The 26,135-nt window shown below is 42.1% G+C and overlaps 2 protein-coding genes and 1 long non-coding RNA gene across 5 annotated transcripts in view; 1 reads left to right on the top strand and 2 right to left on the bottom strand.

Moving 5' to 3' along the window:
• Positions 1-4,636, top strand: part of UGCG (UDP-glucose ceramide glucosyltransferase) — a 36,619-nt gene extending 31,983 nt beyond the window's left edge. The window contains exons 6-9 of the mRNA XM_049636442.1: positions 1,741-1,919; positions 3,166-3,252; positions 3,742-3,931; positions 4,292-4,636. Coding sequence (XP_049492399.1) covers positions 1,741-1,919; positions 3,166-3,252; positions 3,742-3,931; positions 4,292-4,462 — 627 coding nt within the window. The 3' untranslated portion in view covers positions 4,463-4,636. The remainder of the gene's footprint in view (positions 1-1,740; positions 1,920-3,165; positions 3,253-3,741; positions 3,932-4,291) is intronic.
• The window catches only part of SUSD1 (sushi domain containing 1), a 282,806-nt gene that overhangs the window by 11,531 nt on the left and 245,140 nt on the right, over positions 1-26,135 (bottom strand). The window contains exon 16 of one of the 3 annotated variants that reach the window (XM_049636112.1): positions 6,465-7,036. The exons of the other annotated variants lie outside the window; for them this stretch is intronic. Coding sequence (XP_049492069.1) covers positions 6,966-7,036 — 71 coding nt within the window. The 3' untranslated portion in view covers positions 6,465-6,965. Of the gene's footprint in view, positions 1-6,464; positions 7,037-26,135 lie in introns of those variants that run through there. 3 annotated transcript variants of the gene reach the window in all.
• LOC125927070 (uncharacterized) lies at positions 16,460-18,085 on the bottom strand. The gene is made up of 2 exons (XR_007459224.1): positions 17,784-18,085; positions 16,460-17,428 (listed from the first exon to the last, which is right to left on the bottom strand). It is a non-coding gene; the product is annotated as an uncharacterized LOC125927070 (long non-coding RNA).

Below are 26,135 nucleotides of genomic sequence, written 5' to 3' on the forward strand. Positions count from 1 at the left end.
CTTGTATGATTTTGAATCGCAGTCCTGTGATTACTACAGATCTTAGGGGGTAAAGGTACATTGTGTGTGGAATTTAACCTTTGGCACTTTGAGCCATGATCTCTTAATACTGCCCATGAATAGATTTGTCCTATTGCAAGTCTTTAAATATCAGAGTTTTTGTTTAGTAAGAGAAACTCTGAGTAGTTACTTTAAAATAAAATACTTAAAAATTTTTTTTTAGTATTTATTTTTGAGAGAGAGTGTGAGAGAGCGTGCGAGTGGAGGAGGAGCAGAGAGAGAGGGACAGAGGATCCAAAGTAGGCTCTGTACTGCCAGCAGAGAGCCCGATGCCAGGGCCTGAACTCAGGAACCGTGAGACCGTGACCTGATCGGAAGTTGGACACTTAACCGACTAAGCCACCCAAGCACCCCAAAAATAAAATACTTTTTATTCTTATATGCCACATCATACTTTTGTTTTACAAATATCCAAGTTGATTTATAATGGCAGTGGTAAGCATCTCCCAGATCACACAAATCAGTGACTTAGGTTAAATGTAATCCTTAAAGGCCCCCTTGCCATACTTAGAGTGAATGGAAATAGAGGGATTGTTCCAGTCTGTAAAGAAGTCCTGGGAGCCTTTGATGGAGTCCCTATTTCCACCTCATTCCTAAAGCCTCACTTAATAACTGCTTAAGAAATTAAGATGTGCGCTTCTGGTCTTCAGTGTTTGGTTCAGTTCAGCCCCATAAACCACAACGTCACTACAGTCTGGATGTCGAGCAGGCAGCAAGAATCCTATTATTTGTCACCACCCCTGCTAGTTCTCTTGTTCCATGCTGTGTGTATGTCGCTGCTGCCATTGGGAAAAATCACCGTTCTCTATTTCAAGCTAGTTAGGAAAGGCAGCATATCTAAGATGTAAACAAAAGGGTTTTTTGTCTAATAATTAGGATGATGACCATTTTATTCCACCCGTAATTTAGCAACTTGCATAGCTCATGACTTCAAAGCATATCTAGGGAAAGGGGGAGTAAAATGGAAGACAATTTCAGTATCTTCCCTGTTTGTGAAAGATACATTGAAAGATAACATTGGGCAAATCAGGAAGAAGCTCAGTGACTCGGGGGCAGGAAACAGACAGCTATGCGAAAAAGGGTGCAAAAAAGGAATTCAGAAACAGGATTGTCCTGTAGGTTGATATACCTACAGGTGAGTATTTGAGTATTTGTGTGTATGTATGCATGTGTGAGTACACACATAAACACATGTGCATACGCATACACATATATGCATATACATATACCTTTATGTGTAGGGGTGTGTGTGTGCAGTTACACATATTTAAAGTACAATATATATTATATATTATAAAATATATAATATTAATGAATATTTTATATGCGTTTGAGTCCTATTTTTACCTGACTTATATCCAAATTAGGTTTTATTTGGATGAATCTTTAGGGAAGACAGTATTTATTTGGGAATACGATATATACTTTTCCCTCCTAGAAGTGTATTTTTCTTTGTAATGGTAATAACAAGAATAGTCAACCAAACAAGAAATTACTGATTGCCTGCTACATGAAAACACTGTTTTATAATAATTTTTATTCAGGTAGTTTATGTAAGAATAATAAGATACTCAGTCATACCTAAAGGATATTCTTTCGGAAAAAAAAAAGTTTATACATACCATACTTTTAACATAACATCCTAATTACACACATATGTTTTTGCTTTTGTTTCGGCAGGTATATTTTGGAACTTCTCATCCAAGGTCCTATATCTCTGCCAACGTAACTGGCTTCAAATGTGTGACAGGAATGTCTTGTTTAATGAGAAAGGATGTGTTAGATCAAGCAGGAGGGCTTATAGCTTTTGCTCAATACATTGCTGAGGATTACTTTATGGCCAAAGCCATAGCTGACCGGTAAGCAAACTAAATCACATTAGGCTATAGTATTTTTAGTACCTGACTTCTGTTGGTTTATTGTATTTCTTAAAGTCGTGGCTTAAGGGGCTATTTTATTTTAGTTTTTGCTAGTGAGTACAGAATAGGTCAATATTTTTTAAGAAAGTAATTCCTACTCATAGATATTGTTACGAAAGAAATATGTGAATAAATGATTGTTCTACATTCTTTAAGTTAATGTGATTTGACATAATGAAAAGGAAGCTTCTCTGTGATTATAAATTTTCATTATTATGGATGTAAATTTCTATGTGTTTTAGAAGAATTAAAAATGTTAGTGCAGTCATAAGCTGGCAGGTGATTTAAATTTAAAGATTTACAAAGCTTAAAGAATATGATTCCACATTTTGGAATTTCTCAGTAGATTATTTGATGCTCTGCTAAAAAGCCACTTAACGATTCATATGAATGGCTTAACATTTTCTCTATCACAAAATTGTTTGCTTTTAAAGGGGTTCATTGCCTCGTGTGATAATTTACTAAAGATAGGATTTTAAAAATTGGTATGTTTTAAAAATTCATGATGCTATTCATGTGGCTCATAGTTGTGTGTTGAATATCCACACACACATCACACATATTCCCCATCCCACCCCACCCCACTCCACCCCCCACTGCCCGCCATTTGATTTGGTGGGTTTTTTTGGTTTTGGTTTTGGTTAGTAGTGATCAGAGACCAAACTATTAATTTTTTTTAACGTTTATTTACTTTTGAGACAGAGAGAGACAGAGCATGAACAGGGGAGGGTCAGAGAGAGAGGGAGACACAATCTGAAACAGGCTCCAGGCTCTGAGCTGTCAGCACAGAGCCCGACGCGGGGCTCTGACTCACGGACCGCGGAATCATGACCTGAGCCAGACGCTTAACCGACTGAGCCACCTAGGTGACGCGAGACTAAACTATTAAATACGAACCCACTCCACTTGGTACTTTGAGAACATCTGTATTTTAAGTTTTTTAAACTGTAAACTGAGAGGTTGTAGCTCCTTCCAGGTCTAGATGGTACTGTCCTAGTCCTGTGTATTTGCTAAAACATCCAGGAGTACGATACACCCTAAGTAGGGTGCTGATCCTGAGAACTAGGCTCACCCTGAACACCAACAGTTCTTAACTCCTTATAGTGATGAGTAAGTAAATGCATAACCAGTCATGCCTGCAGGTGTCCATCATCACAATTCACTTTATAATTGTCTTAATTTTCAGAGGTTGGAGGTTTGCGATGTCCACTCAGGTTGCAATGCAAAACTCTGGCTCTTATTCAATTTCCCAATTTCAATCCAGAATGATCAGGTAAATCAGTTGGCTTTCTTCTTTTTATACATGGTTAAAAGAAAAAGGGGGGAGAGAGTAATTTTTACATGGTCTAACTTGATATTTAAAATATCTAAAAGTCAAATTTTTGTTTAGTTCCAGAAAAGAGGTTAGCATTTTTTTAAAATAAACTTAATGTCTAAATATATTTTCTTGCTGTGTAATCCTGAATGCATTCAGTAAAGAGATGTTGAGACTTTGCTGTCTTTAATGTGCTGTTCTCTATTTTCTTTCTACACTTTGAATTTTAGAATCTTTACTCATTAGAGTGTAGGCCATACAAATGAATTTATAGATTTTTTTTCTTTAATGTACTAAATAAAAATAGAAAAGTGATTCTTAAATACTCTTTAAAGAGACAAGGGCTTTTATGTAACAGGCTAAAGAGCTGATCGGGGCAGGGAATTGATTAGTCTTGTAACCAGGCTGTTCTAAAGAAAAGGTTTTGTTTGTTTGTTTTTTTTTTAGGTGGACCAAATTGCGAATTAACATGCTTCCCGCTACAATAATTTGTGAGCCGATTTCAGAGTGCTTTGTTGCCAGTTTAATTATTGGATGGGCAGCCCACCATGTATTCAGATGGGATATTATGGTATTTTTCATGTGTCATTGCCTGGCATGGTTTATATTTGACTACATTCAACTCAGGGGTGTCCAGGTATGTGGATAGGCATGAAAAGGTTGGCAGTCATTTGGTGGAACTAAAACTGGTTTAATTTAGAAAAGCTTGAAATTTATCCAACCCATTCTTCAGCTTCCCATTGAAGGTTAACATCGGGTTTAAACATTACCTTCTTTAGTGGAATGTGGACACAAAACTTAACTTGATTTTCAACTTTCAGGTGATAGTTATACTATCGCTTTTATTAAGCCTCCAAAAAAAATGATGTTAAGCAGTTCAGTTATCTAAAGAAGCAGGCTTGATTTCATACAGTTATTTTAAAAGAGTGAAATTGAAGAATTCCATTTTTTAACTGTGTATAGTTCGACAGTAAATTTTTGTTTTTTTAATTCCTAGGGTGGCACACTGTGTTTTTCAAAACTTGATTATGCAGTAGCCTGGTTCATCCGTGAATCCATGACAATATACATTTTTTTGTCGGCATTATGGGACCCTACTATAAGCTGGAGAACTGGTCGCTACAGATTGCGCTGTGGGGGCACAGCGGAGGAAATTCTAGATGTATAGCTACAGCTTTGTGACTGTACATAAAGGAAAAAAGAGAAGTATTATAAATTATGTTTATATAAATGCTTTTAAAGATCTACCTTCAGTAGTTTTATCACATGTATGTTTGATATCTGTTCTTTAATTTATTTTGCATGGCACTTGCATCTGTGGAAAAAAAAAAAAAAACCCACATCTGTAGTCTTGGCCAAATGGTACCCTTTGTTTTGTGGAAGTAGAGAATCAAGAGAATTGGTTCTAGGAACCTGGCTTTGGTTTTTGTTGTTGTTTGTTTATTTTTTAAAATAAATAAATATATATATATATAAAATATATGAATGCTCTGCAGCAAACACTATGACAGTATCCTTCAGTAGAGAAAGTTTCTTATTTGTGAGTACACTCTTTTAGAACATTTATGGGATGGCAGCAGCTTTGTTTTGGGGTTTAGAAAAGACTAGAAAGTAATCACTTTACGGATCTAAAGTGAATGGTGTCACGTGGTGAACAGTCCACGGTGAGGTACTAACTAAGAAACTTTTTCATGCTCTATGCCTACCTCTTGTAGTTGTTGCAGAGCAAATATAAATTGTAATAAGGTAGCTAGGCCTTGCAAAAACAAATGGAAAAACTTTAAAAATAATAATAATAAAAGAGCTGGAGTCTAGTATTTATATGAATCTGTGAGAGAGATTTTTTTTTTTTTTTTTTGGTCTCACTGCAATGAACCAAAAGTGGTTGAGTTTGGTTTTTAATTGTAGCCATGTATTGAAGGCATCCTTTTGACCAACTCTTGTTGGTTCTGTCTTGAACCATTGTTAATCACTGTGCTGGTAGACCTTTCCTTCCCTGCTCCTGCTCCTCACCTGCCCAAGTCCCTTCTTTCCTTAACTTTTTTTTTCGGGGGGGGGGGGGGTTGTTTTAGTGTGAGTGGATGTTTTGATAGTTGTGAGGAAAAATGCATTTCAGACACATTTCACACATGAGCTATTTTCTTACACAGTATGTCTTGTTAAAAAGAATGTAATTTCATGATACAGGTATTTAATATCTTTTTTAAGTAAATATTCTAGCCATCAAATAAATTGCAGTAGAGTATTAAGTGGGGACAGGATGAGTTTTACTCTTAAAATTAATCAGTATCAAACTAAGTCTACTGTGTGTGTTTTTTTTTTTTTTTTTTTTACTCTTACAGTTAGTCTAGTCTTATTTAAATTGGATTTTTGTATTCCAGTTTGTATGACAGAATAGATCAGTGCTAGTTGTAAATGCATGCTGTATGTCACTCTTCTCTCCCCATCATGCCGCTGAACTTGCTTGTCAGGTTGTGCTTAACTTGTGGTGAACTGGACTTGTTTTTGTTTAAAAAAAAAATAGGCAAAAATGTAAGGGATAGTGCATAAGCCTTTTTTTTTTTTTTTAACCTTTGGTAGTGGAATTTTTGCTTTTTCTTCGGGATTAGATGGCATGTTGTCCATATGAACGCCTGCTGCAGGGCTGATGCTGGCAATATGGCTGCTTTAAATTCTGTTACTACAGTTTCCATGTCAAAGCATAGTGTGTAGCATATCAGCAATAATTACGTATGTAAAGAAAATGAACACGTTTTCACCTCACTGAGCCAACTCATTTAATTGTCTAATGACTAATATACATGGTTTAAATTGTAATATATCAATGTGTATACACTATGTATATACATTATGTATAAGCTTTTCTCTGGGCCAAACTGCTTCATTTAAAAAAAAAATTTTTTTTTTTTTTTTGGCGCCTTATGACGAATTTGTTTGAAGGGCATTTTCTTCATGAACAAAGGCTTTGATGCATATTCCTTTCTATGTGAAATGGGTAGTAGTGTTCCCTGAGGAAAGTTGCACAGTGAAAACCAGTCTAGTTGTGACCCACTCTGTTTTTTTTTTTTTTAAATCTCTATTACACAAGTTGAATTTTGCTGAATATGTTTGTAATTTGTCGGTTTGTTTAATGAAGTTTGGTTGATGCCATCCTTTGCACTGCTGAAGTGAAATCTTGCTTATTACTTGGCTTTTTGCTGATCTCAGTATGGGCAATGTAACAACACATCCAAATGGCTGGACAGACTTCTTGTGTTTTGTAAATAGAAACAATGACTGTTCTGTGTGTGTGTTTTATGTGGTCGTGGAGTATTTCCTTGAAGTGAAGCTTCACTTAGGACAGAGTGATTCTTTGTTTAGCAAGTTTAGGAGTGATGGTAAAATGGTAAGAAATAATATAAATGTTGAAGAAAGCACCACAACAGAACTGTAGGAGTCCAAATTTAATAAACTGTTAAAAAAAAATGTCTAGAATATACCACGTTTTATTTAAAATCATTGTATGAAGTTTTTTGTTTAAAATAAAAATTTGAATACAATCAAAACATTAACAATAATGTATTCTTGTTTGCTGTCTTATATTTTTATAAACAACATATTCCACCATTCATATCAGAATTACTAAAAGAATTCTGTCAAGTGTTAATTTGAAATCTTCCTTTTTACCTGGGCTACAAAGTCAGGCTTATGGCTTGACGTTCGGCTTCTCTGCGTTGGTTGCACGTTATAACCACCTGGAGAACTTAAAAAAAAAACAAAACAGATGCCTGGGCCCTGCCCACAGAGATTCTGGTTTAATTAGTGTGGGGTGAGGGCTGAGCTCTGCTTGTTCTGTTTGTGCAGGCAGACCTGAGAAGCGCTGGCCCACAATCGCCTGTAGAAGAGACCCATTTGCCCCCGTGACCCCCTCGCCTAGGCTCAGAGCCTGACTCAGCCTCTTAGATGGTACAACTCCAGTGGTGGGGAAAGGCGGAACCAAGGAAAGGAACCGGCTCTGCTGCTGGAGACCTACATGGGAGTTAGACTAGGGCGTCCCCCACGCTCTCCAGTGCCAGGCCCCTCCCGGCCTAGAGGCGTTTCTGGGCCCATTTCACCACCAGCCTGTGAGGGAAGAGTACTTTTAACTGAGGAGCACATCCCAGGAGAGGAAGAGTCCAAAAGGAATTTGAAGGGATGAGAATGTTTTGCCATTAAATAGTATTGATGTTTGCACAACCTTGTGACTATACCCAAAAAACCCACTGAATTGTCTGCTTTTAAAGGCAAATTTTATGGTCTGGTTAATTCTATTCCATTTTTTTTTTTTAATAAATGAAGGAAAATTAAAACCACTGTAAATGTATTATTTCCTTCCAGTCTTCTGATACCGTTTGCTGAAATGGCTTCGACAGAGTGCGTAGGACTGCTCTTTATGTGGCATCCTTGCTCAGACTAAGAATTGCCATTTTCAAAATCTTTCTAAATTTGACAGATGAAAATATTGTACCTCGTTGTTTAAACATAGGGATTTTGTTTTTGAGAGAGAGAGAGAGGGTGCAAGTGAGAGAGGGGCGGAGAGAGAGAGGGAGAGGGAAGCAGGCTCCCCTGAAGCAGGGCTCGAGTTCACCCGACGTGGGACTCAAACTCACAAACCCTGAGATCATGACCTGAGCTGAAGTCAGATGCTTCATGACTGAGCCACCCAGGCGCCCTAAACATACGGAATTTTTTACGACTGGCAAGATTATCTCTGCACGTAGGATTTACAACCGCTGGAATGTCTTCCATTTCTTGGTCTTATTTAAATGAGGGTCTTAATGCTTTTTTATTGTGTATTCCACATCTCTTTTTAACCATAAAAATAACAATTTACATTACCAGACAAAACACTGCTAAAATCTTTGCATTTAAGATCATGTTTTCCCAAGGCAAGATGGGGTAGGCATGGAAATAACTGATTAACATTTGTGTAACTAAATGGCCCACACAAGTGTCCTGATCAAAGATCAGTCTTCGCAAATGTGATTTCCCTGCCTTAGAACACACCATTTTCAGCTTTGAAGTAACAATATACTGACATAAAGCTTACGTGGCATGTGAGTACTATTTTTTTTCAATACATTTCTGAACTTCATTGGCTAGTATTTAGTGGAATGTTTTAGAGTGAGGTTATGCTAAGAGTGCAGTCATTTGGGCTTTCCCTCCCCCCCCCCCCCCCCCCATGCTTCAGAAATTATTTAGCCAGGAATTATCTGTTCCTTGAAAGTTCGAAAGAATTTATCCATAAGACTTTATGGGCCTAGCACTTCAAAAACCTTTTCAGTTTATTTCATTGGTAATAATCAGTTCACATTTCCAACCTCTATTCTAAAGTCACTTTTAGTCATTTACACCATAGAGATGCATGTGGCATTCTCATAATTTTCTTCCAACTCTCGCTAGCTACGTATGCTGCAGGGCAGGTGGTCTGCAGCCCCCGTGCGGGTTGAACTTGGACCTCTGATCTGAGAGTAGAGTTGGCTGGCAAGGCCATCCCTCCCGAGGCCACCAATATCCTCTTTCTACAAAGAAACCCTGACCCTGTGACTCCTCTTGAAATGCTTTAATGGCTTGATGTTACCTTCAGGGTAAAGCCCAAGCTTTACTATGGCAGAAAGGCTGTTTTATGGGGTGCCTCGGTGGTTCAGTCGGTTAAGCGTCCTACCTTGGCTCAGGTCATGGTCTCACAGTTTGTGGGTTCAAGCCCTGCGTCGGGCTCCGTGCTGACAGCTCAGAGCCTGGAGCCTGCTTCCGATTCTGTGTCTCCCTCTCACTCTGCCCCTCCCCTGCTGGCGCTCTCTCTCTCAAAAATAAAAACATGAAAAAGTGCGCCATTTTAGGTTACATCCTCGCCAGCACCTCCAGATCCACTTGTTACCATTTTGCCAAACTCACTCACATAAACTCTCATTGTAAACTTCCTGCATTCCTTGACGTCTGCCCTTCCCTGCTCTGGGCTTTGTGCCTGTTGCTTACTCAAACTCCAGTTCCTCTGACCTCTGCCCCGCTCTCGGGACTCTGCTCAGGGTGCCAACCCTTCCATGACTATCTTCTCTGGTGATATGCCCTGTGTCTGTGCCTCCCCAGCCTCACCCTGCACTTCTGTCCTAGCACTTAATACTCGTTCTTGTAATTGCTCCTGTAGTTGTTTGTGTTCATCATTAAATTCGAAATGTCAAGGGCAGGGAGGGTCAGTCTCTTACTTGACTTTGTGTTCCAAGCGCCTAGCTTAGGACCTGACACAAAGTCCGTTTTATTGAATGAATTAACGAACAAATAAAGATAAGCATGCCTGCAGCACTAATCTTATGCCTACAGCCAATCACGTCATAGGAGCGCAGACTGTGGAGCCAGACCGGTTGGGCCCACTTTCCAGCGTCACCATATGCTTCCTGTATACACTCTCTGCGCCTCAGTGGATTCCAATGTGATCTACTTCTCAGGGTCGATGTGAGAATTAAAGGAAATACTGCATATGAAAAGCCACATTCTTGGTAAAAGCTTGTGTTACAATAAGAATCTCCAGTCACTAAGTGAAAATGAAAGCTTAGTTGCACAGTCGGACAAAGTAGCTCTTCTTCCTCCAAGGCTTGAGGAAAAGAATCGTTCACAATCTGATGGAGAGAGTTGCTTGATCTTTTGTAGGGCAACTGACCTTTCCGCCCTTGGTGGTTCACAGTAAATATTCTATCTAGCGTTCAAGACAAAAAATCAATCTGATTTATTTAAACTATTATAAATAGTGCTATTGTAGCCCATATAATACTGGCCAGAATGTTAGCTGATGGCCTGAACTGCAAGGCCTGGCAGAAAATTGCAAGACCTCACTGCACAGGCCTGCATTCCCATAAGAATAGTCCACAAAATCTGAAGACGGAGCACGTGGTGTTCACAGCGAGCGTTGCAACACGCTATGTGCAATGAGGTGCACCCGTGACATGGGCAACATTCAAGGAATTTTACCTGACTGGAATGTTTCCTGCTATTATTCTTTAAAAGGACAACTGGTTCTGTGTACCTAAAAGACATTTCCTGGGTGTTCTCTGACCCTGAGCACTGAGAGCAGTGAGTGTGGAGGCTGAGGTCTCTAGACCTGGCCATCTGAAGGGGAATTTTCTTGCACATGGCTTTGCAGCTTCCATGGTTCCTAAGCTGTAGGATAAGAATTATTTTATTTTTAATTTTTTTAATGTTTTTTTTTTTTTTTCTTTGAGAGAGAGCGAGCAAGGGCAAGCGGGGGAGGGGCAGAGAGCCAGGGAGATACAGAATCCTCAGCAGGCTCCAGACTCTGAGCTATCAGCACAGAGCCTGATGCAGGGCTTGAACTCATGAGCCCACTTAACCAACTGAGCCACCCAGGCGCCCCGGATAAGAATTATTTTACATGCCAACTGTAGTGCCCCACTCCCCTATCATAAGGCCCCAAACTCTAAACCTTTAAAAGCTTTCCTGAAGACTATAGATGCTGGCGAGGATGTGGGAAAATGGGAACCCTCTTGCACTGTTGGTGGGAATGCAAATTGGTGCAGCCGCTCTGGAAAGCAGTGCGGAGGTTCCTCAGAAAATTAAAAATAGACCTACCCTATGACCCAGCAATAGCACTGCTAGGAATTTACCCAAGGGATACAAGAGTACTGATGCATAGGGGCACTTGTACCCCAATGTTTATAGCAGCACTCTCAACAACAGCCAAATTATGGAAAGAGCCTAAATGTCCATTAACTGATGAATGGATAAAGAAATTGTGGTTTATATACACAATGGAGTACTACATGGCAATGAGAAAGAACGAAATATGGCCCTTTGTAGCAACATGGATGGAACTGGAGAGTGTGATGCTAAGTGAAATAAGCCATACAGAGAAAGACAGATACCATATGGTTTCACTCTTATGTGGATCCTGAGAAACTTAACAGAAACCCATGGAAGAGGGGAAGGAAAAAAAAAAACAAAGAGGTTAGAGTGGGAGAGAGCCAAAGCATAAGAGACTGTTAAAAACTGAGAACAAACTGAGGGTTGATGGGGGGTGGGAGGGAGGGCAGGGTGGGTGATGGGTATTGAGGAGGGCACCTTTTGGGATGAGCACTGGGTGTTGTATGGAAACCAATTTGACAATAAATTTCATATATTGAAAAAAAAATAAAATGTAAAAAAAAAAAAAAAGCTTTCCTGAGATTCTGATGCAGGCACTTTCCAGGACACTGTGAGAAACATTTCAGTGGAGTTGTATCACCATGGGGATGCATTTTACTCAAGTTGACAGTGGAGTGAAGGTGGTGGCCTTGTGGGCAGGAGGGTTGAGGCTCAGCCCCTAGGATATAATTTGTTTGATCTCTAGGTGAAATGGTTGCAATATTGTGATTTACAGTAAGATACGTGTGTGTGTGTGTGTGTTTTAATGTTTATTTATTTTGAGTGAGCACGAGCAGGGAAGGGGCAGAGAGAGTGAGAAATAGTCCCAAGCAGGCTCCCTACTGTAAGTGCAGAGCCCAAAGTGGGGCTTAATCCCATGAAGCATGAGATCATGACTGAGCCTAAATCAAGAACCAGATATTCAACTGACTGAGCCACCCAGGCACCCCTTTAATAAGAAACATATATTTCATCTTCAGCGCCCTTTCTGGCACAGAGTTCCTAAAACCCTTATAGTTTCCTATGTGAAGAGAGGTCTTTTGTTATGTTAATGAGTTGACTCTAGGACTGCATCTGGAGTTGGGGTTGATTGCCAGGAGAACCAAACTTGGGATTGGAGGTTTGGAACTTTCAGTCCCACCCTCCTGACCTGCAGGGAGGGGAGAGGGGCTGGAGGGTTGAATCAATCACCAATGGGCAATGATTTAAATCATGCCGATGTAATGAAGCCTCCATAAAAACCCAAAGGATGGAGTTCAGAGAACTTCCAGGATGGTGAACACATGGAGATTTGAGGAGATTCACGTGCCTGGAGAGGGCATGGGATCTCCAAGCCTTTCCTCATGCCTTGGCTTCTGCATCGTTCCCATCTGGCTGTTCCTGAGTTATTTGCCTTAGTAAATTGGTAATCTGGTAAGTAAAATGTTTCTCTGAGTTCTTTGAGCCACTCTAGCAAATTAATGGAACCCAAGGCAGGGGTGGTTGGAAACTCCAATCCATAGCCAGTTGGTCAGAAGCACAGGTGACAACCTGGACAGGTGTCTGAAGGGGCAGGGGTCCGGTCGGGGGACAGTCCTGTAGGACTGAAACCTTAACCTGTGGGATCTAATGCTATCTCTGGGTAGATAGTATCACAACTGAGTTAAACTCTTGGACACCTAGCTGGTGTCCTGTGCATTGCTAGGTAACATGGGAAGAACCTCTCCCGCCACACACTGGAATCCTGATGGGGAACCCAGTAGTGGCCGGGTGGAAGTGTAATCACCAGTGGTTGCCACAACACACAGGAATCTACAAGGCAGACCATACGGAACAGTAGGTGTTGATCGGCAATCCAGAGGTCTGGTAACAGGAACCTCGAGGCAGAGGAAAACATATTTGAAAAGTTAACAGAAAGTTTTCAATATTTTTTTCTTAGGACCTGTAATTTTGAACTTTATAACCAGGGTAACTGGAACTTTAAATTTTTACTTTGTTTGCATGGATTAGCGCAAGGGGGAAAGTGTATGGAGGAGTACCATGGCTGTGTCTAAAGACATTGAACCAAAGCTGCTGAGCAGAGGTAGGAAGCAGCCTCTGTCCTTCAGAGTCCCACTGATTTGGACCAGCAGTGCCACACCTGTCTGGCCAGGGAAGTCTGGGAAAATGACAAGCTGCCATCTCACTTCTGATCACAGCCCCTCCCAGCTAGGACCACTCAGGCTGCCATACGTCCTGCTGTGACCTTGTCTGGGGGAAACCGGTGTGATTCCATAGACAGCAGTAGCGCTAGAAAGAAAACTGAGCTCTCTTGCATCTGAGAACAGAGACCCCAAAGTCTCAATCCCCAAAGCCTCAACAGAAATGTCGGGCTTCCTGTCCCTGTTACAGCTGGCCTGTATTACAGTGGCCATCAGTCCACACTGCCTGAGGGATTCCAACAGCTGACTTGTCAAATTATCAGGCAAAAGAGATTGCAAATGAAGAGAATGTGTAATTTGTGGTAGAGACCAAGCTGGCCAGAAGATGAGGGTAAGTGGAGGCAGAATAATGGGAGAAACAGGGGTGCCTGGGTGGCTCAGTCGGTTAAGCGTCTGACTTCAGCTCAGGTCACGATCTCACGGTCCGTGAGTTCGAGCCCCGCGCCGGGCTCTGGGCTGATGGCTCAGAGCCTGGAGCCTGCTTCCGGTTCTGTGTCTCCCTCTCTCTCTGCCCCTCCCCGTTCATGCTCTGTCTCTCTCTGTCTCAAAAATAAATAAAAACGGTAAAAAAAATAAAAATAAAAATAAATAATGGGAGAAACAGAGGGGAAAATTCAATCAAAACACAAGGAAGGGGGGAAACATAATGACAACTTTTAAGAAGACAGAGCATAAAAAAATGAAATTCTGGAACAAAAAGCAAGATCTCTAAATTTAAATTTTCAACGTATAAATGGAGCAATTACTTGTAAAAACCAAATTCATGTTTGGGGGTGGGAGGGTGTCTCAATAACCCAGAGCCAAAGACAACGAAACAAAACATACTAAATGCAAAAATTCACAGATACAAGACATAGAGGACTCATCAGGTGGAGACTTAATAGACTAACAGTAGGAGTCCTGGGAGAAAGGGGACATGGAAGAAAACTAAAGACATGATTTCCATTGAAGGAGCCCAGGTGGGTTTATTGAAAAGACACACTCCCGGGGCGGCTGGGTGGCTCAGTCGGTTGAGCGTCCGACTTCAGCTCAGGTCATGATCTCATGGTCTGTGAGTTCGAGCCCCGCGTCGGGCTCTGTGCTGACAGCTCAGAGCCTGAAGCCTGCTTCAGATTCTGTGTCTCCCTCTCTCTCTGACCCTCCCCCGTTCATGCTCTGCCTCAAAAATAAATAATAAAACATTAAAAAAAAAATGTAAGAAAAGACACACTCCCAAAGAAGTGTCCTGGTGAAATTTCTGAGCTTCAAGGATAAATTTCACCCTCATCAGCTTGAAAGAACAAGTTACTGACAAAGGAAAGAGAGTGAGGCCATCATCGGACTATCAGCACTACCTAGGCTCTTGGGAGGCACAGGGATGATATGGATAGGCCAGGGGGGGCAAAGTGGATTATGACTGGAAAAGCTTATGTCCAGTCAAAACATTAGTATAGGAGGGCAAAAAGAAGGCATTTCTGGACCTGTAGGGCTACAGAAGGTACACCAACCATGTACTCTGTCCGAAGTCAAGAAAGTACTCAAGAAAACAACCCCAATCAGAAATCTCTGCATGGGAGAGTTGAAAGAATTCAAGGAAACAGTGGTGAATAATGAACCTTGTGTTAGTCACGGTCTGAAAGGATGATGCTAGTGTAGCATGGAATAATGAGAATTTTTGAATCAGATAAGACTTTTTAGAGGGGAAATTTCAAGTGGCCTTGGCTAAAATTCTAATTTCTCTCAAAACCTAGGAGTAGGGACGTGAAAGAAATTAGGGCTTCAAGCTTTGCGGAGCTTTACAAGTCTCAAGGGAAGGGCTGCCGTGCCATTTCCACGGTGCGCAACAAACAACTCAAAATTGCTCCTTAGACATGAAACGTCCTTTGTCCGTTCTTCCACTGAGGATTTCTTCACTGTAGTAGTAGTATCTCTTCGAGCTCTTTCTCTCCCCGACCCCCCACCCCTTTCTGTCTGCTGTCTCTCTTTCTGTCTCGCCCACCTGGTGGTGACCTTTCTTTACCGCCTCAGCTCTCCAACCTTTTTGTTTGTTTTTTCTCCTACCCACATTCGTCTTACCCTTTGCACAGGGCAGGTTAGCTACAGATTGCAAACTTAGCTCCAGGCCCACCTGTTCAGATCCAAAACCCATCAAGATGTTCAGTGGGACAAAAGGAACAACTTCTCCCTTAGAAATAAAAAAAGGACTAGCAGAAACCTTGTGATTATGGTCTTTCTTTTTACAGAATACACTTTCATTAGAAGGCTGTGCACTTTGGGGCGCCTGGGTGGCTCAGTCAGATAGATAAGTGTCCGACTTCAGTTGCGGTCATGATCTCGCAGTTCGTGAGCTCGAGCCTTGCGTCAGACTCTGCAGACAGCTCAGAGCCGGAAGCCTGCTTCAGATTCTGTGTCTCCCTCTCTCTCTGCCCCTTCCCCGCTCACACTCTGTCTCTCTCTCAAAAATAAACAAACATAAAAAAAAAAAAAAAGAAGGTCCTGTATGAAGTTCAAGGTCATTGGGAAGCAATAGGGTTGAGAATAGGGTTAGGGATGGAGGTGGGGACCATGAGGTGAAGACGGATGGGGTGACAGGGCAGGAGCATGCTAAGCCTTGAAATCCTAGATAAAGAATGTAGGCTTTATCCTGAAGGCAGTGGGGGGGGGGGGCATTGAAGGGTTTGTGTTTTAGAAAGATTTCTCTGGTTGCTACATGAAGATAGAGTTTTTAGTGATAATGACCTTGAAGGCAGAGGCCAGAAGGAAATTTTTTGTTCTAATTTAAGAGGAATTCTGTTTATTTATGGAAATCACCGCCACCTTTATGACCTCAGGGTGGCTAGAAACTTTTCTTTTTTCCATTTGTGCAGGTCGGATGGGAATGTGCCACTTACAACCTGGCACTTTCCACAGTGGGAATCGTTTCGTGTCCCATACCGACCCTATATCTGTCTTTATGAGGGTCTGACTCGCAAATTCCCGGGAGGCTGACACCTAAGAAAAATCCTGTCAGAGTGACACCCCACTTCATCTAACTTCCTACCTTCATCTGACTTCTCCAGGACATCACTCTCCAATTTGTTCCTGCATATGACGGGCTCTCAGTGCTAACTTTATTTCCCTTTTCCAGTCTCCCACTCACAGTTTGGCTTTCCCTACTGCTACCTAATATTCAAAACTTAATTCTGAAGAATGTTAAATTAAAACCTTAGGTAGGGGTGCCTGGCTGGCTCAGTCGGATAAGCATCTGACTCTTGGTTTCGGCTCAGGTCATGATCTCATGGTTCATGAGGTCCAGCCCCATGTCGGGCTCCACGCTGACAGTGTAGAGCCTGCTTGGGATTGTCTCCCTCCCTCTCTTTCTGCCCCTCGAACCTATCGTGTGGTTGAGTGTAGCTGGAATAAATAAATTTAGCAATTGGTATAATTTCCAAGTCTGCTTCCTGACCCCCGTTATGAGGACTATTATGGTAAAAAAAGCAAATTAAGCCTTCAAGGAGTATTGTCCAATAGAAACATAATGTGAGCACACATTTAATTTTAAATTTTCTAGTGGCCATATTTTAAAAAGGTAAAATGAAACAGGTAAAATTAATTTTGGTAGTATATCTAATTTAACTCACTATATCCACCATAGTATCATTTCAACACTAAATCAACATACAACATATTAGTAAACTTATTTTTGTCCTATGCTACACTTACAGAACAACTTATTACGGACTACAGGTACTCAGTAACCACATGTGGCCAGTGGCTACAGGACTGGATAGCCTCACTCTAGACCTTCTCCTGCCTACCATGAGAGTTAGCCAGAAGCAATGATACATTCCTGGAAGATTCTCAGAAATGCATATGTAATCAAAAAGATTTGATTATGGTTATGGTTATTTGGTAGTGTTTCTTTCATATCCCTTTCTAACATACCTGTTTTATCTCTGCAGTTGTCAGATAAACTCAAAGAAATATATAGTATTCTTACAGATTTAATTAGGTAGTGATTCAAACTGTATCTACTGTTCTGGATGTGCTGTCTTTACTAGAGCAAAGCATAGTTCCTAACATCTGGTGTGCAACTATGGGTGCGATAACTGTTTTTATGCATTCAAATAAGGAGAAAGCATTAGCTGCAATTTGCTTTTACCTGGCAAGCATAGCTGTCCACCTTGGCTGTCTTGCCTTGGGATTACATCAACTCTGCCTCTGTGCCACAATTTAGTCCGTGCTTGACTATCTCCTTGTTCCATAGGACATGATGCTGGCCCATTATATTGATGACATCAAGCTAATAGGCCCTGGAGGCCCGGATGCAGCAGATGCTTAGGGACCTGAGTAAGATACAGTTGTGATTGAAGCGAGAGAAGCATGCCATGAAAATATGGGGGCTGCTGCCTCGTTCAGTGTAAGTCTCTCATACGTGCAAACATTGGGAAAAATTAAACTGGCAACAGTAGGGAAGCTTTATTAAGGAGGAACTTGAGACAATTTCCAATGAAAGCCACGACAAGGCTCATGAAGAGACCATTGCACTAGTGTAGGTGAGACACTAGGCTTGGACCAGATGGGGGTCTAGATCAGGGAGAGTGGAGGCGGGTAACAGTCTCATTCCTGGTTTGGCTGTTGTCAAAGAACTCACATGGCTTTCCAATCACAACTTTTAATATATTAAAAGTCACTACTAACCATTTTTTCTGGGAGTTGACTGAAAAAATTATCAACTCAAATCTGTCCAGATGTCATATGACAGTTCTGTGTGGATTCAAGTTTCAATTTTACATTCCCTGAACTTTCTTTGTTGGGAGGTCCTCAAAAATCACGTTTCTGCAAAGCAAATTAATTCTATAAGAAATATTTCTAAGGAGTAGCATCTTACTCAGTGTTTAACGGGAAGAAGAGAAGTAACATTCGACTATCTAATCATGCACCAAATCTGTGAGCCTATTTATTCCTTCCAAGAACCTTATGACATTGTAATGATTACATTCTTTTTTGGAGACAAAGAGAGAGTGCGCGCGTGCATGCAAGCAGGGGAGGGGCAGAAGGAGAGAGAGAATCTTAAGCAGGCTCTATGCCCAGCGCACAGCCCTACTCGGGCGCCATCTCGCAACCATGAAATCATGACCTGAGCCAAAATCAAGAGTTGCATGCTTAACCAAATGAGTCACCCAGGCGCCCCTGATTATATTCATTTTATAGATGATAAGAGTAATCAGGGATTCTGACAAGTGAGTTCCCCACTGTTTTCAGAATTCCCACCTGCCAGGCTAACTTAGCCCCAGTTGATCTGGCTGAGGCCCCACTTCTCCTCTTGCTCCATACAAAAGGGCTCACAGAAAACTTAGCAATGCTACGGTCATCGGAAAACTACTGTCTTTTTCACTTCCAGCCTGGGACCACCAGAACCCAATAGGAAAAGCAGAGGGTGGTAGGGGAGTGGGGAGCAAGAGCTCAGTGTGCTCATTCTCAGCAGGGTTGATGGCAACCACTCCCATCTGTAGAGTTACAAACGTGTTCCCCACTTGTTTCTCTACTGAATAAGATCTTCACAAGAACTCTCTGAGTAGGTATCATGAGGTCCATTTTAAAGATAGAGAAACTGAGGGGGCGCCTGGGTGGCTCGGTCGGTGAAGTGCCCAACTTTGGCTCAGGTCATGACTTCTCAGTTCTTGAGTTTGAGCCTTGTATAGGGCTGTCTGCTGTCAGCACAGAGCCTGCTTTGGATCCTCTGTCCCCCTCTCTCTCTGCCCCTGCCCCACTCATTCTCTCTCTCTCTCTCAAAAATAAACAATTTTAGAAAAAAAGATGGAGAAACTGAGACTCAGAAGTAGACTTACATGTGTACAGTTATGTAACTCATAACCGGCAGAGCCAAGGTTTGAGTTCAAATCATCTGACTCCAAAACCAGAACATTTTCCACTGTATCAGGCCACAGAGGAAAATGAAGCATGGAGCATCTTTCTGGATAGAGTCAGGGGTCTGAGATTCCCTGGTAAGGGGCCAGTATCCCTGCAGGGTGTCCTTCTTTCCTCAGGTTGCTTTGGGACTTTAAGGCAAATCACTGTGTATTGTAGTCAAAGGCTGGTGTGGCATGCTTTCTCAAGCATCCAAGCCCAAGGATGGTCATATATTAAGAAACAAGGTGGTGTTCATTCACCGTACTCCTCCCTCCTAAGCCAGCTTCCAAAGTGACTGAGGCATAACCATAAGATCTCACAAAAACAAAGCTCAAAATACTAGCTTTATGGCTGAAAAGGAGACCATGGGTTCACCTCCCCAGACTTTCTATTATTTATCCCCAGAATGGCAGTCTTTTCTCTCTGAGGGGCAGAATATATCCCAGTAAGTTCATGGCATGGAGGAGCAGAGAACCTGAGTTTTCAGAGAGCAAGCTGCTCCAAAAGAGAATTTTCTGGTTAGTCACTTCTCCCTTGGGGAGCGCTGTGTGAAGGAGAGAGGGGCTGAACGTGTCTGCCCATGCTTTCACCTCTTCTCTATGACAGTGTGAGGAAGGGGGAACAAGCATTCCTTCCTCTCAACACTGTGCTTCCCACATTGCAACATCTTGAGTGTACCAGGGATCGTCAGCAGATGCAATATGTAATTCATTCTGACGAGGAAAGAAAGACAATGGTCTTGATGTCTTATCTAGAATGGTAGGTAAACGAGACAATCGTGTAAGAGGAAGGACTAGTAACCAGGAAGAGCAGATGTGTTATTTGCAGACAGGTGGAACAACCAAATTAGAGTTTCAGGGCTGTAAAGAACTTAGAGATCATGTACAACAAATCCCTGCTTACCTGACAGGCTTGTTTGGCAAGGTCATGTGGGAATTCATGGGGCTGGGATGTGAGTCCAGCATTTAGTTTGGTTGTCCTAAAGAAGTCTAATGACCTCAGCCCCATACCCATGACCCCCTTCTAAGGCTTTCTCACCTTAGGGCCCATGCTGCTACTGTTGAGCCCTCCAGCATGGCCATAGCTGAAGGGGGGAAGGGTAGCCAGCCTAGATGCTGGTCTATAAACTGAGCAGGAGGGACTCCAGTGACTAATTGAACCCGCTAGATTCTGTCTTTTGAGGATTTTTGAATATGAGACATTGGGCTCTGAGCAATTGATAGGAAGGGCAAAAGACACAGAGAACAGCAGTAAGAAGGCATGAGCTGAAGCTATGAGTGAGCAGGGTGTGAGGTCAGATGAAGAGCAAAAAGTGTTTCATAGGTGGAGATGTGAACAGCAAAGAAAGGATGGAGGAGCTGGGTTCAAACGATGGGGAAGCTCTGGAGTAGCGATTAGCTCCTCCTGCTGCGGAGGGAGGTGTAGAGATCACCCAGCTGCCAGACCACGTTGGATCCTGCTACCTTCCAATTACCAAACTATGTTCTAGGCCCAGGGGAGGTTAGCTGTTGAGCTATTAATAGGGTCACCAGGGACCTGGTTATATGGCCAAGATGTCACCCTTTCTTAAAACATGTAGCTTCATAAAACACCAACACTCAGGGTAAAATGGGTAAGCCTTTCTGTACATTACAACCCAAACAGGCTAACACATTGGCTTTTCCACTAGCAACTGCACCTGTACAAACAACATAAATCAGTATTAAAAGTTTTGATCCCATAGTTGTGTCCCCTCTGGCAGCAACACCTACAGTTTTTTGATTGGCCCAGAATTCACTTATGATCCTTTCCTCCATCCCAAATAATCACTATCAGAGCCTTAGAAACCTCCTGGTACAGCCTATACTACTCCTTTTTCCCTAAGCAGGCACTCCTTGGGCACCGGGTGCCTCTGTGTTTAGTGTCTGTCCTAAGGTCCAAGAATAGCATGAGCAGTCGTGATGAGTAAGTGCCCAGAGCATGACTCCCTATTCACGAAACGTGGAGCAGCTGGGTGGGAATGCACGTGTTGGATGAAGGGAGGTAAGTCAGGTGGGAAGATAAGAAGAATGCCCGCCTAGCTAGGAACTGTAATCTCTAGCTTTGCTTGGATGTGCCCTAACCTACTGCGACTTGACCTCCTCGCCTTCTTCACCGCATTTTTGCTCTCTGCCACTCTTCTCTCCTCCCCCTTCCCCCCTTCCCTGGCCTCTCTATGGGACTCTGGGGTGATATGAGTAAACCCCAACAAAGCTTCTACCAAATCCAGGTCTCCTTCTCCTAGAGAGTCTCCAGTGATAAGAGCATGGATTTTTCACAGTTGGTTACAAACTTGACTTTATTTTCTCACCTATAAAATTGGCAAAGTTCAGTCTCTCCAGCAAACGGTGTTGGGAAAGTGACATGTGGAAAAATGAAACTGGACCACTTTCTTACACCATACACAAAAATAAATTCAAAATGGATGAAAGACCTAAACATAAGACAGGAAGCCATCAAAATCCTTGAGGAGAAAGCAGGCAAAAACTTCTTTCACCTCAGCCACAGCAGCTTCTTACTCAACACCTCTCCAGAGGCAAGGGAAATAAAAGCAAAAATGAACTATTGGGACCTCATCAAGATAAAATGCTTCCGCACAGCAAAGGAAACAATCAGCAAAACTAAAAGGCAACCGACAGAATGGGAGAAGATATTTGCAAATGACATATCAGATAAAGGGTTAGTATCCAAAATCTATAAAGAACTTATCAACACCCCAAAAACAAATAATCCAGGGAAGAAATGGGCAAAGTTTAAAAGCCCACTTTATTTACAAAGGTGTAGGAAAACAAGTACTCTCATACATTCCTGGTGGACATATAAATTGGCACAATTTTCAGGCTGAAAATTACAAATCACATGCCTTTTGACTTAATTAGCTCCACGTCTAAGAATGTATTCTAAAGATATACACGTAGCAAACTTTACTCGCTTTCTTTCAGGAAGCATCCATTAAGGATGGCTCCAGTGAAGAAGCAGCAGTCTTTGGAATTCTCTGTAGCCCATGATATGGGATAACCAGTGTTGTATGTAGCCAACAGCCTGTCTGGGTTGAGAATAGATATAGGTAGGTGGCCTTTCTCTTTCCATCAAGCCTTCCTCGATTTTTCCAATAGAACGACATACAGAGCACCGCACTACATCCCTTACAGAGTGCAACTGAAGAACTCAAACTATTCACCAACTATTCTGCCTTTCTGATGAATGAAAGAGTATAAGAGGGTTATGACCATGTAATAGGGGATATTGGGCAAAAAGCGACAGTACTGTTGCATAGGAAATGCCAGAGTATGGTGTAAACGGGAAGTCATTTTCAGTTCTGACCTCAAGCAGGAAGGGGCCCCTCTAGCCAGACAGCCTTTAAAACTCCTTTTTGCCACCACAATCTGTAATGAATTCAGCCACTAGAAGAGCACACAGAGTCCTTGGTTAGAGATTCAGAGCGCCAGGCTCACTCAGCTATTCCCAGACTCAGCATCCAAATACCGGTACCTTGAACCATGTGCAGAAAGATGACCTATAGCAAATGGATCCTATAGAAAGAGGCAGACCTCCCAGTGCAGGGCACACTGTGTGAGACGGAGAGACATGGGCTACCTACAGAGAATTAGACCCAACCTGCCCCTTTGCTTTAGGGTCATTGCCAGAATCATCTAAAGAGGATCCAGAGCTGGGGTTCAGAAGCCATCACGGGCTGTTACCCAGGGTGTATTATATAGCCTTGCTTCAATCCTTCTCAACATTTCACTTTGCCATTTCCATAAAGTTCTGAGCTTGGCGAATTCCAAGGCAATATTAGAGTCCTCTAGAAAAATAAAGATAGGTACTGCCTTTTACTAATTTTTTCCCCACCATTCCTGCCATACATTACAACAGTTCTTCATTTCAGGGGGTAATTGGATGGAAAGATGATTTCATTTGTCTATTTTATGTAGGACGAGGCTTCCTGTGCTTTCTTTTCTTATCTGCAGTATCAACTTTTATGATTCTGTGGTAAATTTACTAACATGGAAAGAATAGGGGAGAAGGGGAGGGGGTTGAATAGAATAATGGTGGGGTCTGGAGTGCCTGGGTGGCAGAGAGATACTTCAAAGAGAAGAATGAATAGCAAGGCCCTAAATAAGTTGTACTCTGAGTTTAGTAATGTTAGCTGTGTTCATTGTGAGGACAGGTGTTTGCCCTCTGATAATAAGTAGACTTTAATCCTAGGTGTGAGTACAAGTCATGTCAACAGGGGTGGTTCCAGAGAAATTCACAGTTATTGCCCAAGACGCAACATTAGCCCACAACCAAATTCTCACACTGAAAAGTCACTGGCAAGTAGGAATGCCAGTCTTGATACAGCTCATTAGGTAACAGAAAAGGAACTGATCCTCCAAGTCAACAAACATCTTTGGATGCTTCAAGGGCTAGCCAGGCAAGCCATTCCAGCAAGGGAGAGGTGTGGCTCTGGTGTGTGGTGACACACGGTGAACACCCAAGCTCCGTAGTGCTGATTAGTTGTGTAATGGGTGGATGAGTCAAAGATCATGCTTCCTAGCTTGTCAGATACTTGGTAGCTCCCAGGAACTTGCTCCAGACTTCCAGTGGCTCCATGCAAGCAATCCTGGGGCTGATTACGAGACCACATCAAGACTCAAATTTCAGTGTCATAAGCACTGAAGCAAAATCCTCCTGACTCACATCCTTTAATCCAAAGAGGAAGATTTCAGTCAGAGATTGTGTTTCTGTGAGCATCTTCACTTTCACCAGGGCCTTGTGAATTTATGTGGACAGCACAGGAGGAGCAGCAAATTAAGAGTCTGGTCCAGCAAAATCAGCTCTGGCAAGGTATGAAATCTTACCCACAAGACATGGTCGTGCTGCCCAGTCCATAGCACCAACAGCTATGGTACCATGTTCCCTGCAGGGAGCTTCCTCTTCCAAGTCCCCTGTAATGTTGGTATCGACACTTATCACCCTGCTACCTTACAGTTTGGGAATGGATGGAATGGTTAGCTTTCCTTCTCATCCCCAGGGCTCCAGGAAGAACAAGTAGTCATATACTCCTAGGTTTAATCCCTGGCTAAGGTACTTAATAATTGGATGACCATGGGCAAATAATCTGAGTCTCGATTTCTTCATCTGTTTATTAAAAATAGTAATACCCACTCTGTAGGGTGTTTTTTGAAGATTAAATTAAATCAGCTCTATAAAGTGCCTAACACAGTGCCTAGCACAAAAAAAATGGTAGTTTTCATCTCTGGAATTAGTGAGTCTCAGAACTGGAAAAAATGTTAAAGGTTATCCAATAAGACCCGCCTTCTGTTATTCTGTTGCCAGAATCCCCTATTACACCTCCAAGACATGTGGCCATCCAGCCTCTACTTTGAGTGTATCAAGGCAAGAGACAATACTCCTAGGAGTCCTGAGGTTCTTGCTGAAATTGAGCTGAAATATAGCTCTAAGGGGCTTCGACTATTTGGAATAGTAACCCCTTACCCACGTACAAGAGTAGCACTCTGACTGTGCAGACTTGTACCACACATCTCTGGGCGATGCTGTTCACACAGACCACAATGTAAATGGTGCCTCCTGGAGTTGGGCATTGTGATGGCCCTGTCTATGTATAAGTCATCCAAATATTTAGTGTCAACCTCACATTCCTTTGAGTCTTTTCTTCTCCAATGAAAACCTCCAAATTGCTTCTCTCATGTCTCACATGACAAGTTTTGCATCTCTCATCACTCAAGTCACTCAGTGCTCAACTATGTACTGCCTGGATCTGGGCACAATGCTTTAGTCATCATCTGACCAGTCTGGAGAAATGAGACCCACTTTTCACATTTCACACCACTAAGCTATGTTCTCTCACCCCAATTCCATCCTGAACTTGTATGGTTCGTTTTATTATTTCAGTTCTCATTTAATCCTTACACTTGCCCCTATGAAATTTCATCCAGCTGGGTACAGCTCATCATTCCAGATGGTGAAGACATCTTTGTATCATGCAACATACTCATTCTCTCATGTTGTTACAGAGATTACTCAAGACTCACAGGACAAAGGGCAGAGTTTTCTTCCACTCTTAGAAAATTCCCCCTAACTGACATAGATTCTTTTTTCTTTCCTTCCTTCTTTTTTCCCTTCCTCCCTCCCTCCCTCCCTTCCTCCCTCCCTCTCTCCCTTCCTTCCTTCCTTCCTTCCTTTCGATACTTGTTTCACTAACATACAGTTAAGATGTCTCTTTATTGACCACAACTGTACTATGGGAGACTTTGTTGAGTTTCTTGTTCAAATGATTTATTCCTTCAGACAACAGTGTTGGGCACCTGCTGTGTCTTGATACTGTAGTAGATACCTATAGTACAGGCAATGTCGTGCTGGAAAACATTTAACACTGACTTCCCAGAAAAAAAATCTTTGATCTGTAGCATTTGCTGATTTCCATGACATAAGTACTTCCAAAATGGCAGACTTCAAACTCTCAATGTGATGTCACTGAACACGGAGTTGGGAGGAGATGTGCACAATTAGCTCTTGTGAACTAGCATGAGCCAACTCCAGCACACTACTGATGATGTACACATGAATCATAGGTGGTTTCTGCCTTAGAAAAACTCCAAGAGGTTTTTAGAATCTATGATGCACAATGCCCTTCTTCTCTCTAGACCTACTATGCAGAAACAATGTCAGTGAAGGATATAAGATTTGTCAGGTATAAGTTGTTCTCGGTGAACCATTGTGTTTCATACTTGCAGTGGACCTTTTAAGTGGTTGTGAACCTAAATGTTTCATTCAAAATTATTTCCAGAAGCAAGGTTAAACTCATTCACCTATAGTTTAAGGAATCCTATCTCCTCCTTTAAAAAAAAATTAGTACAGGGGTCCCTGGGTGGCTCAGTTGGTTAAGCGTGTGACTTCAGCTCAGGTTGTGATCTCATGGTTGGTGGGTTCGAGCCCTGCATCAGGCTCTGTGCTGTCAGCTGGAGCCTAGACCCTGCTTCAGATTCTGTGCCTCCCTCTCTCTCTACCCCTTCCCTGCTCACACTGTCTCTCTCCCTCTCAAAAATAAATAAACATTAAAAAAATTTAGGGGTGCCTGGGTGTCTCAGTTGGTTAAGCATCTGACTTCAGCTCAGG

This window comes from Panthera uncia, chromosome D4 (assembly GCF_023721935.1).
Source record: "Panthera uncia isolate 11264 chromosome D4, Puncia_PCG_1.0, whole genome shotgun sequence".
In the NCBI taxonomy this organism is placed as follows: Eukaryota; Metazoa; Chordata; class Mammalia; order Carnivora; family Felidae; genus Panthera; species Panthera uncia.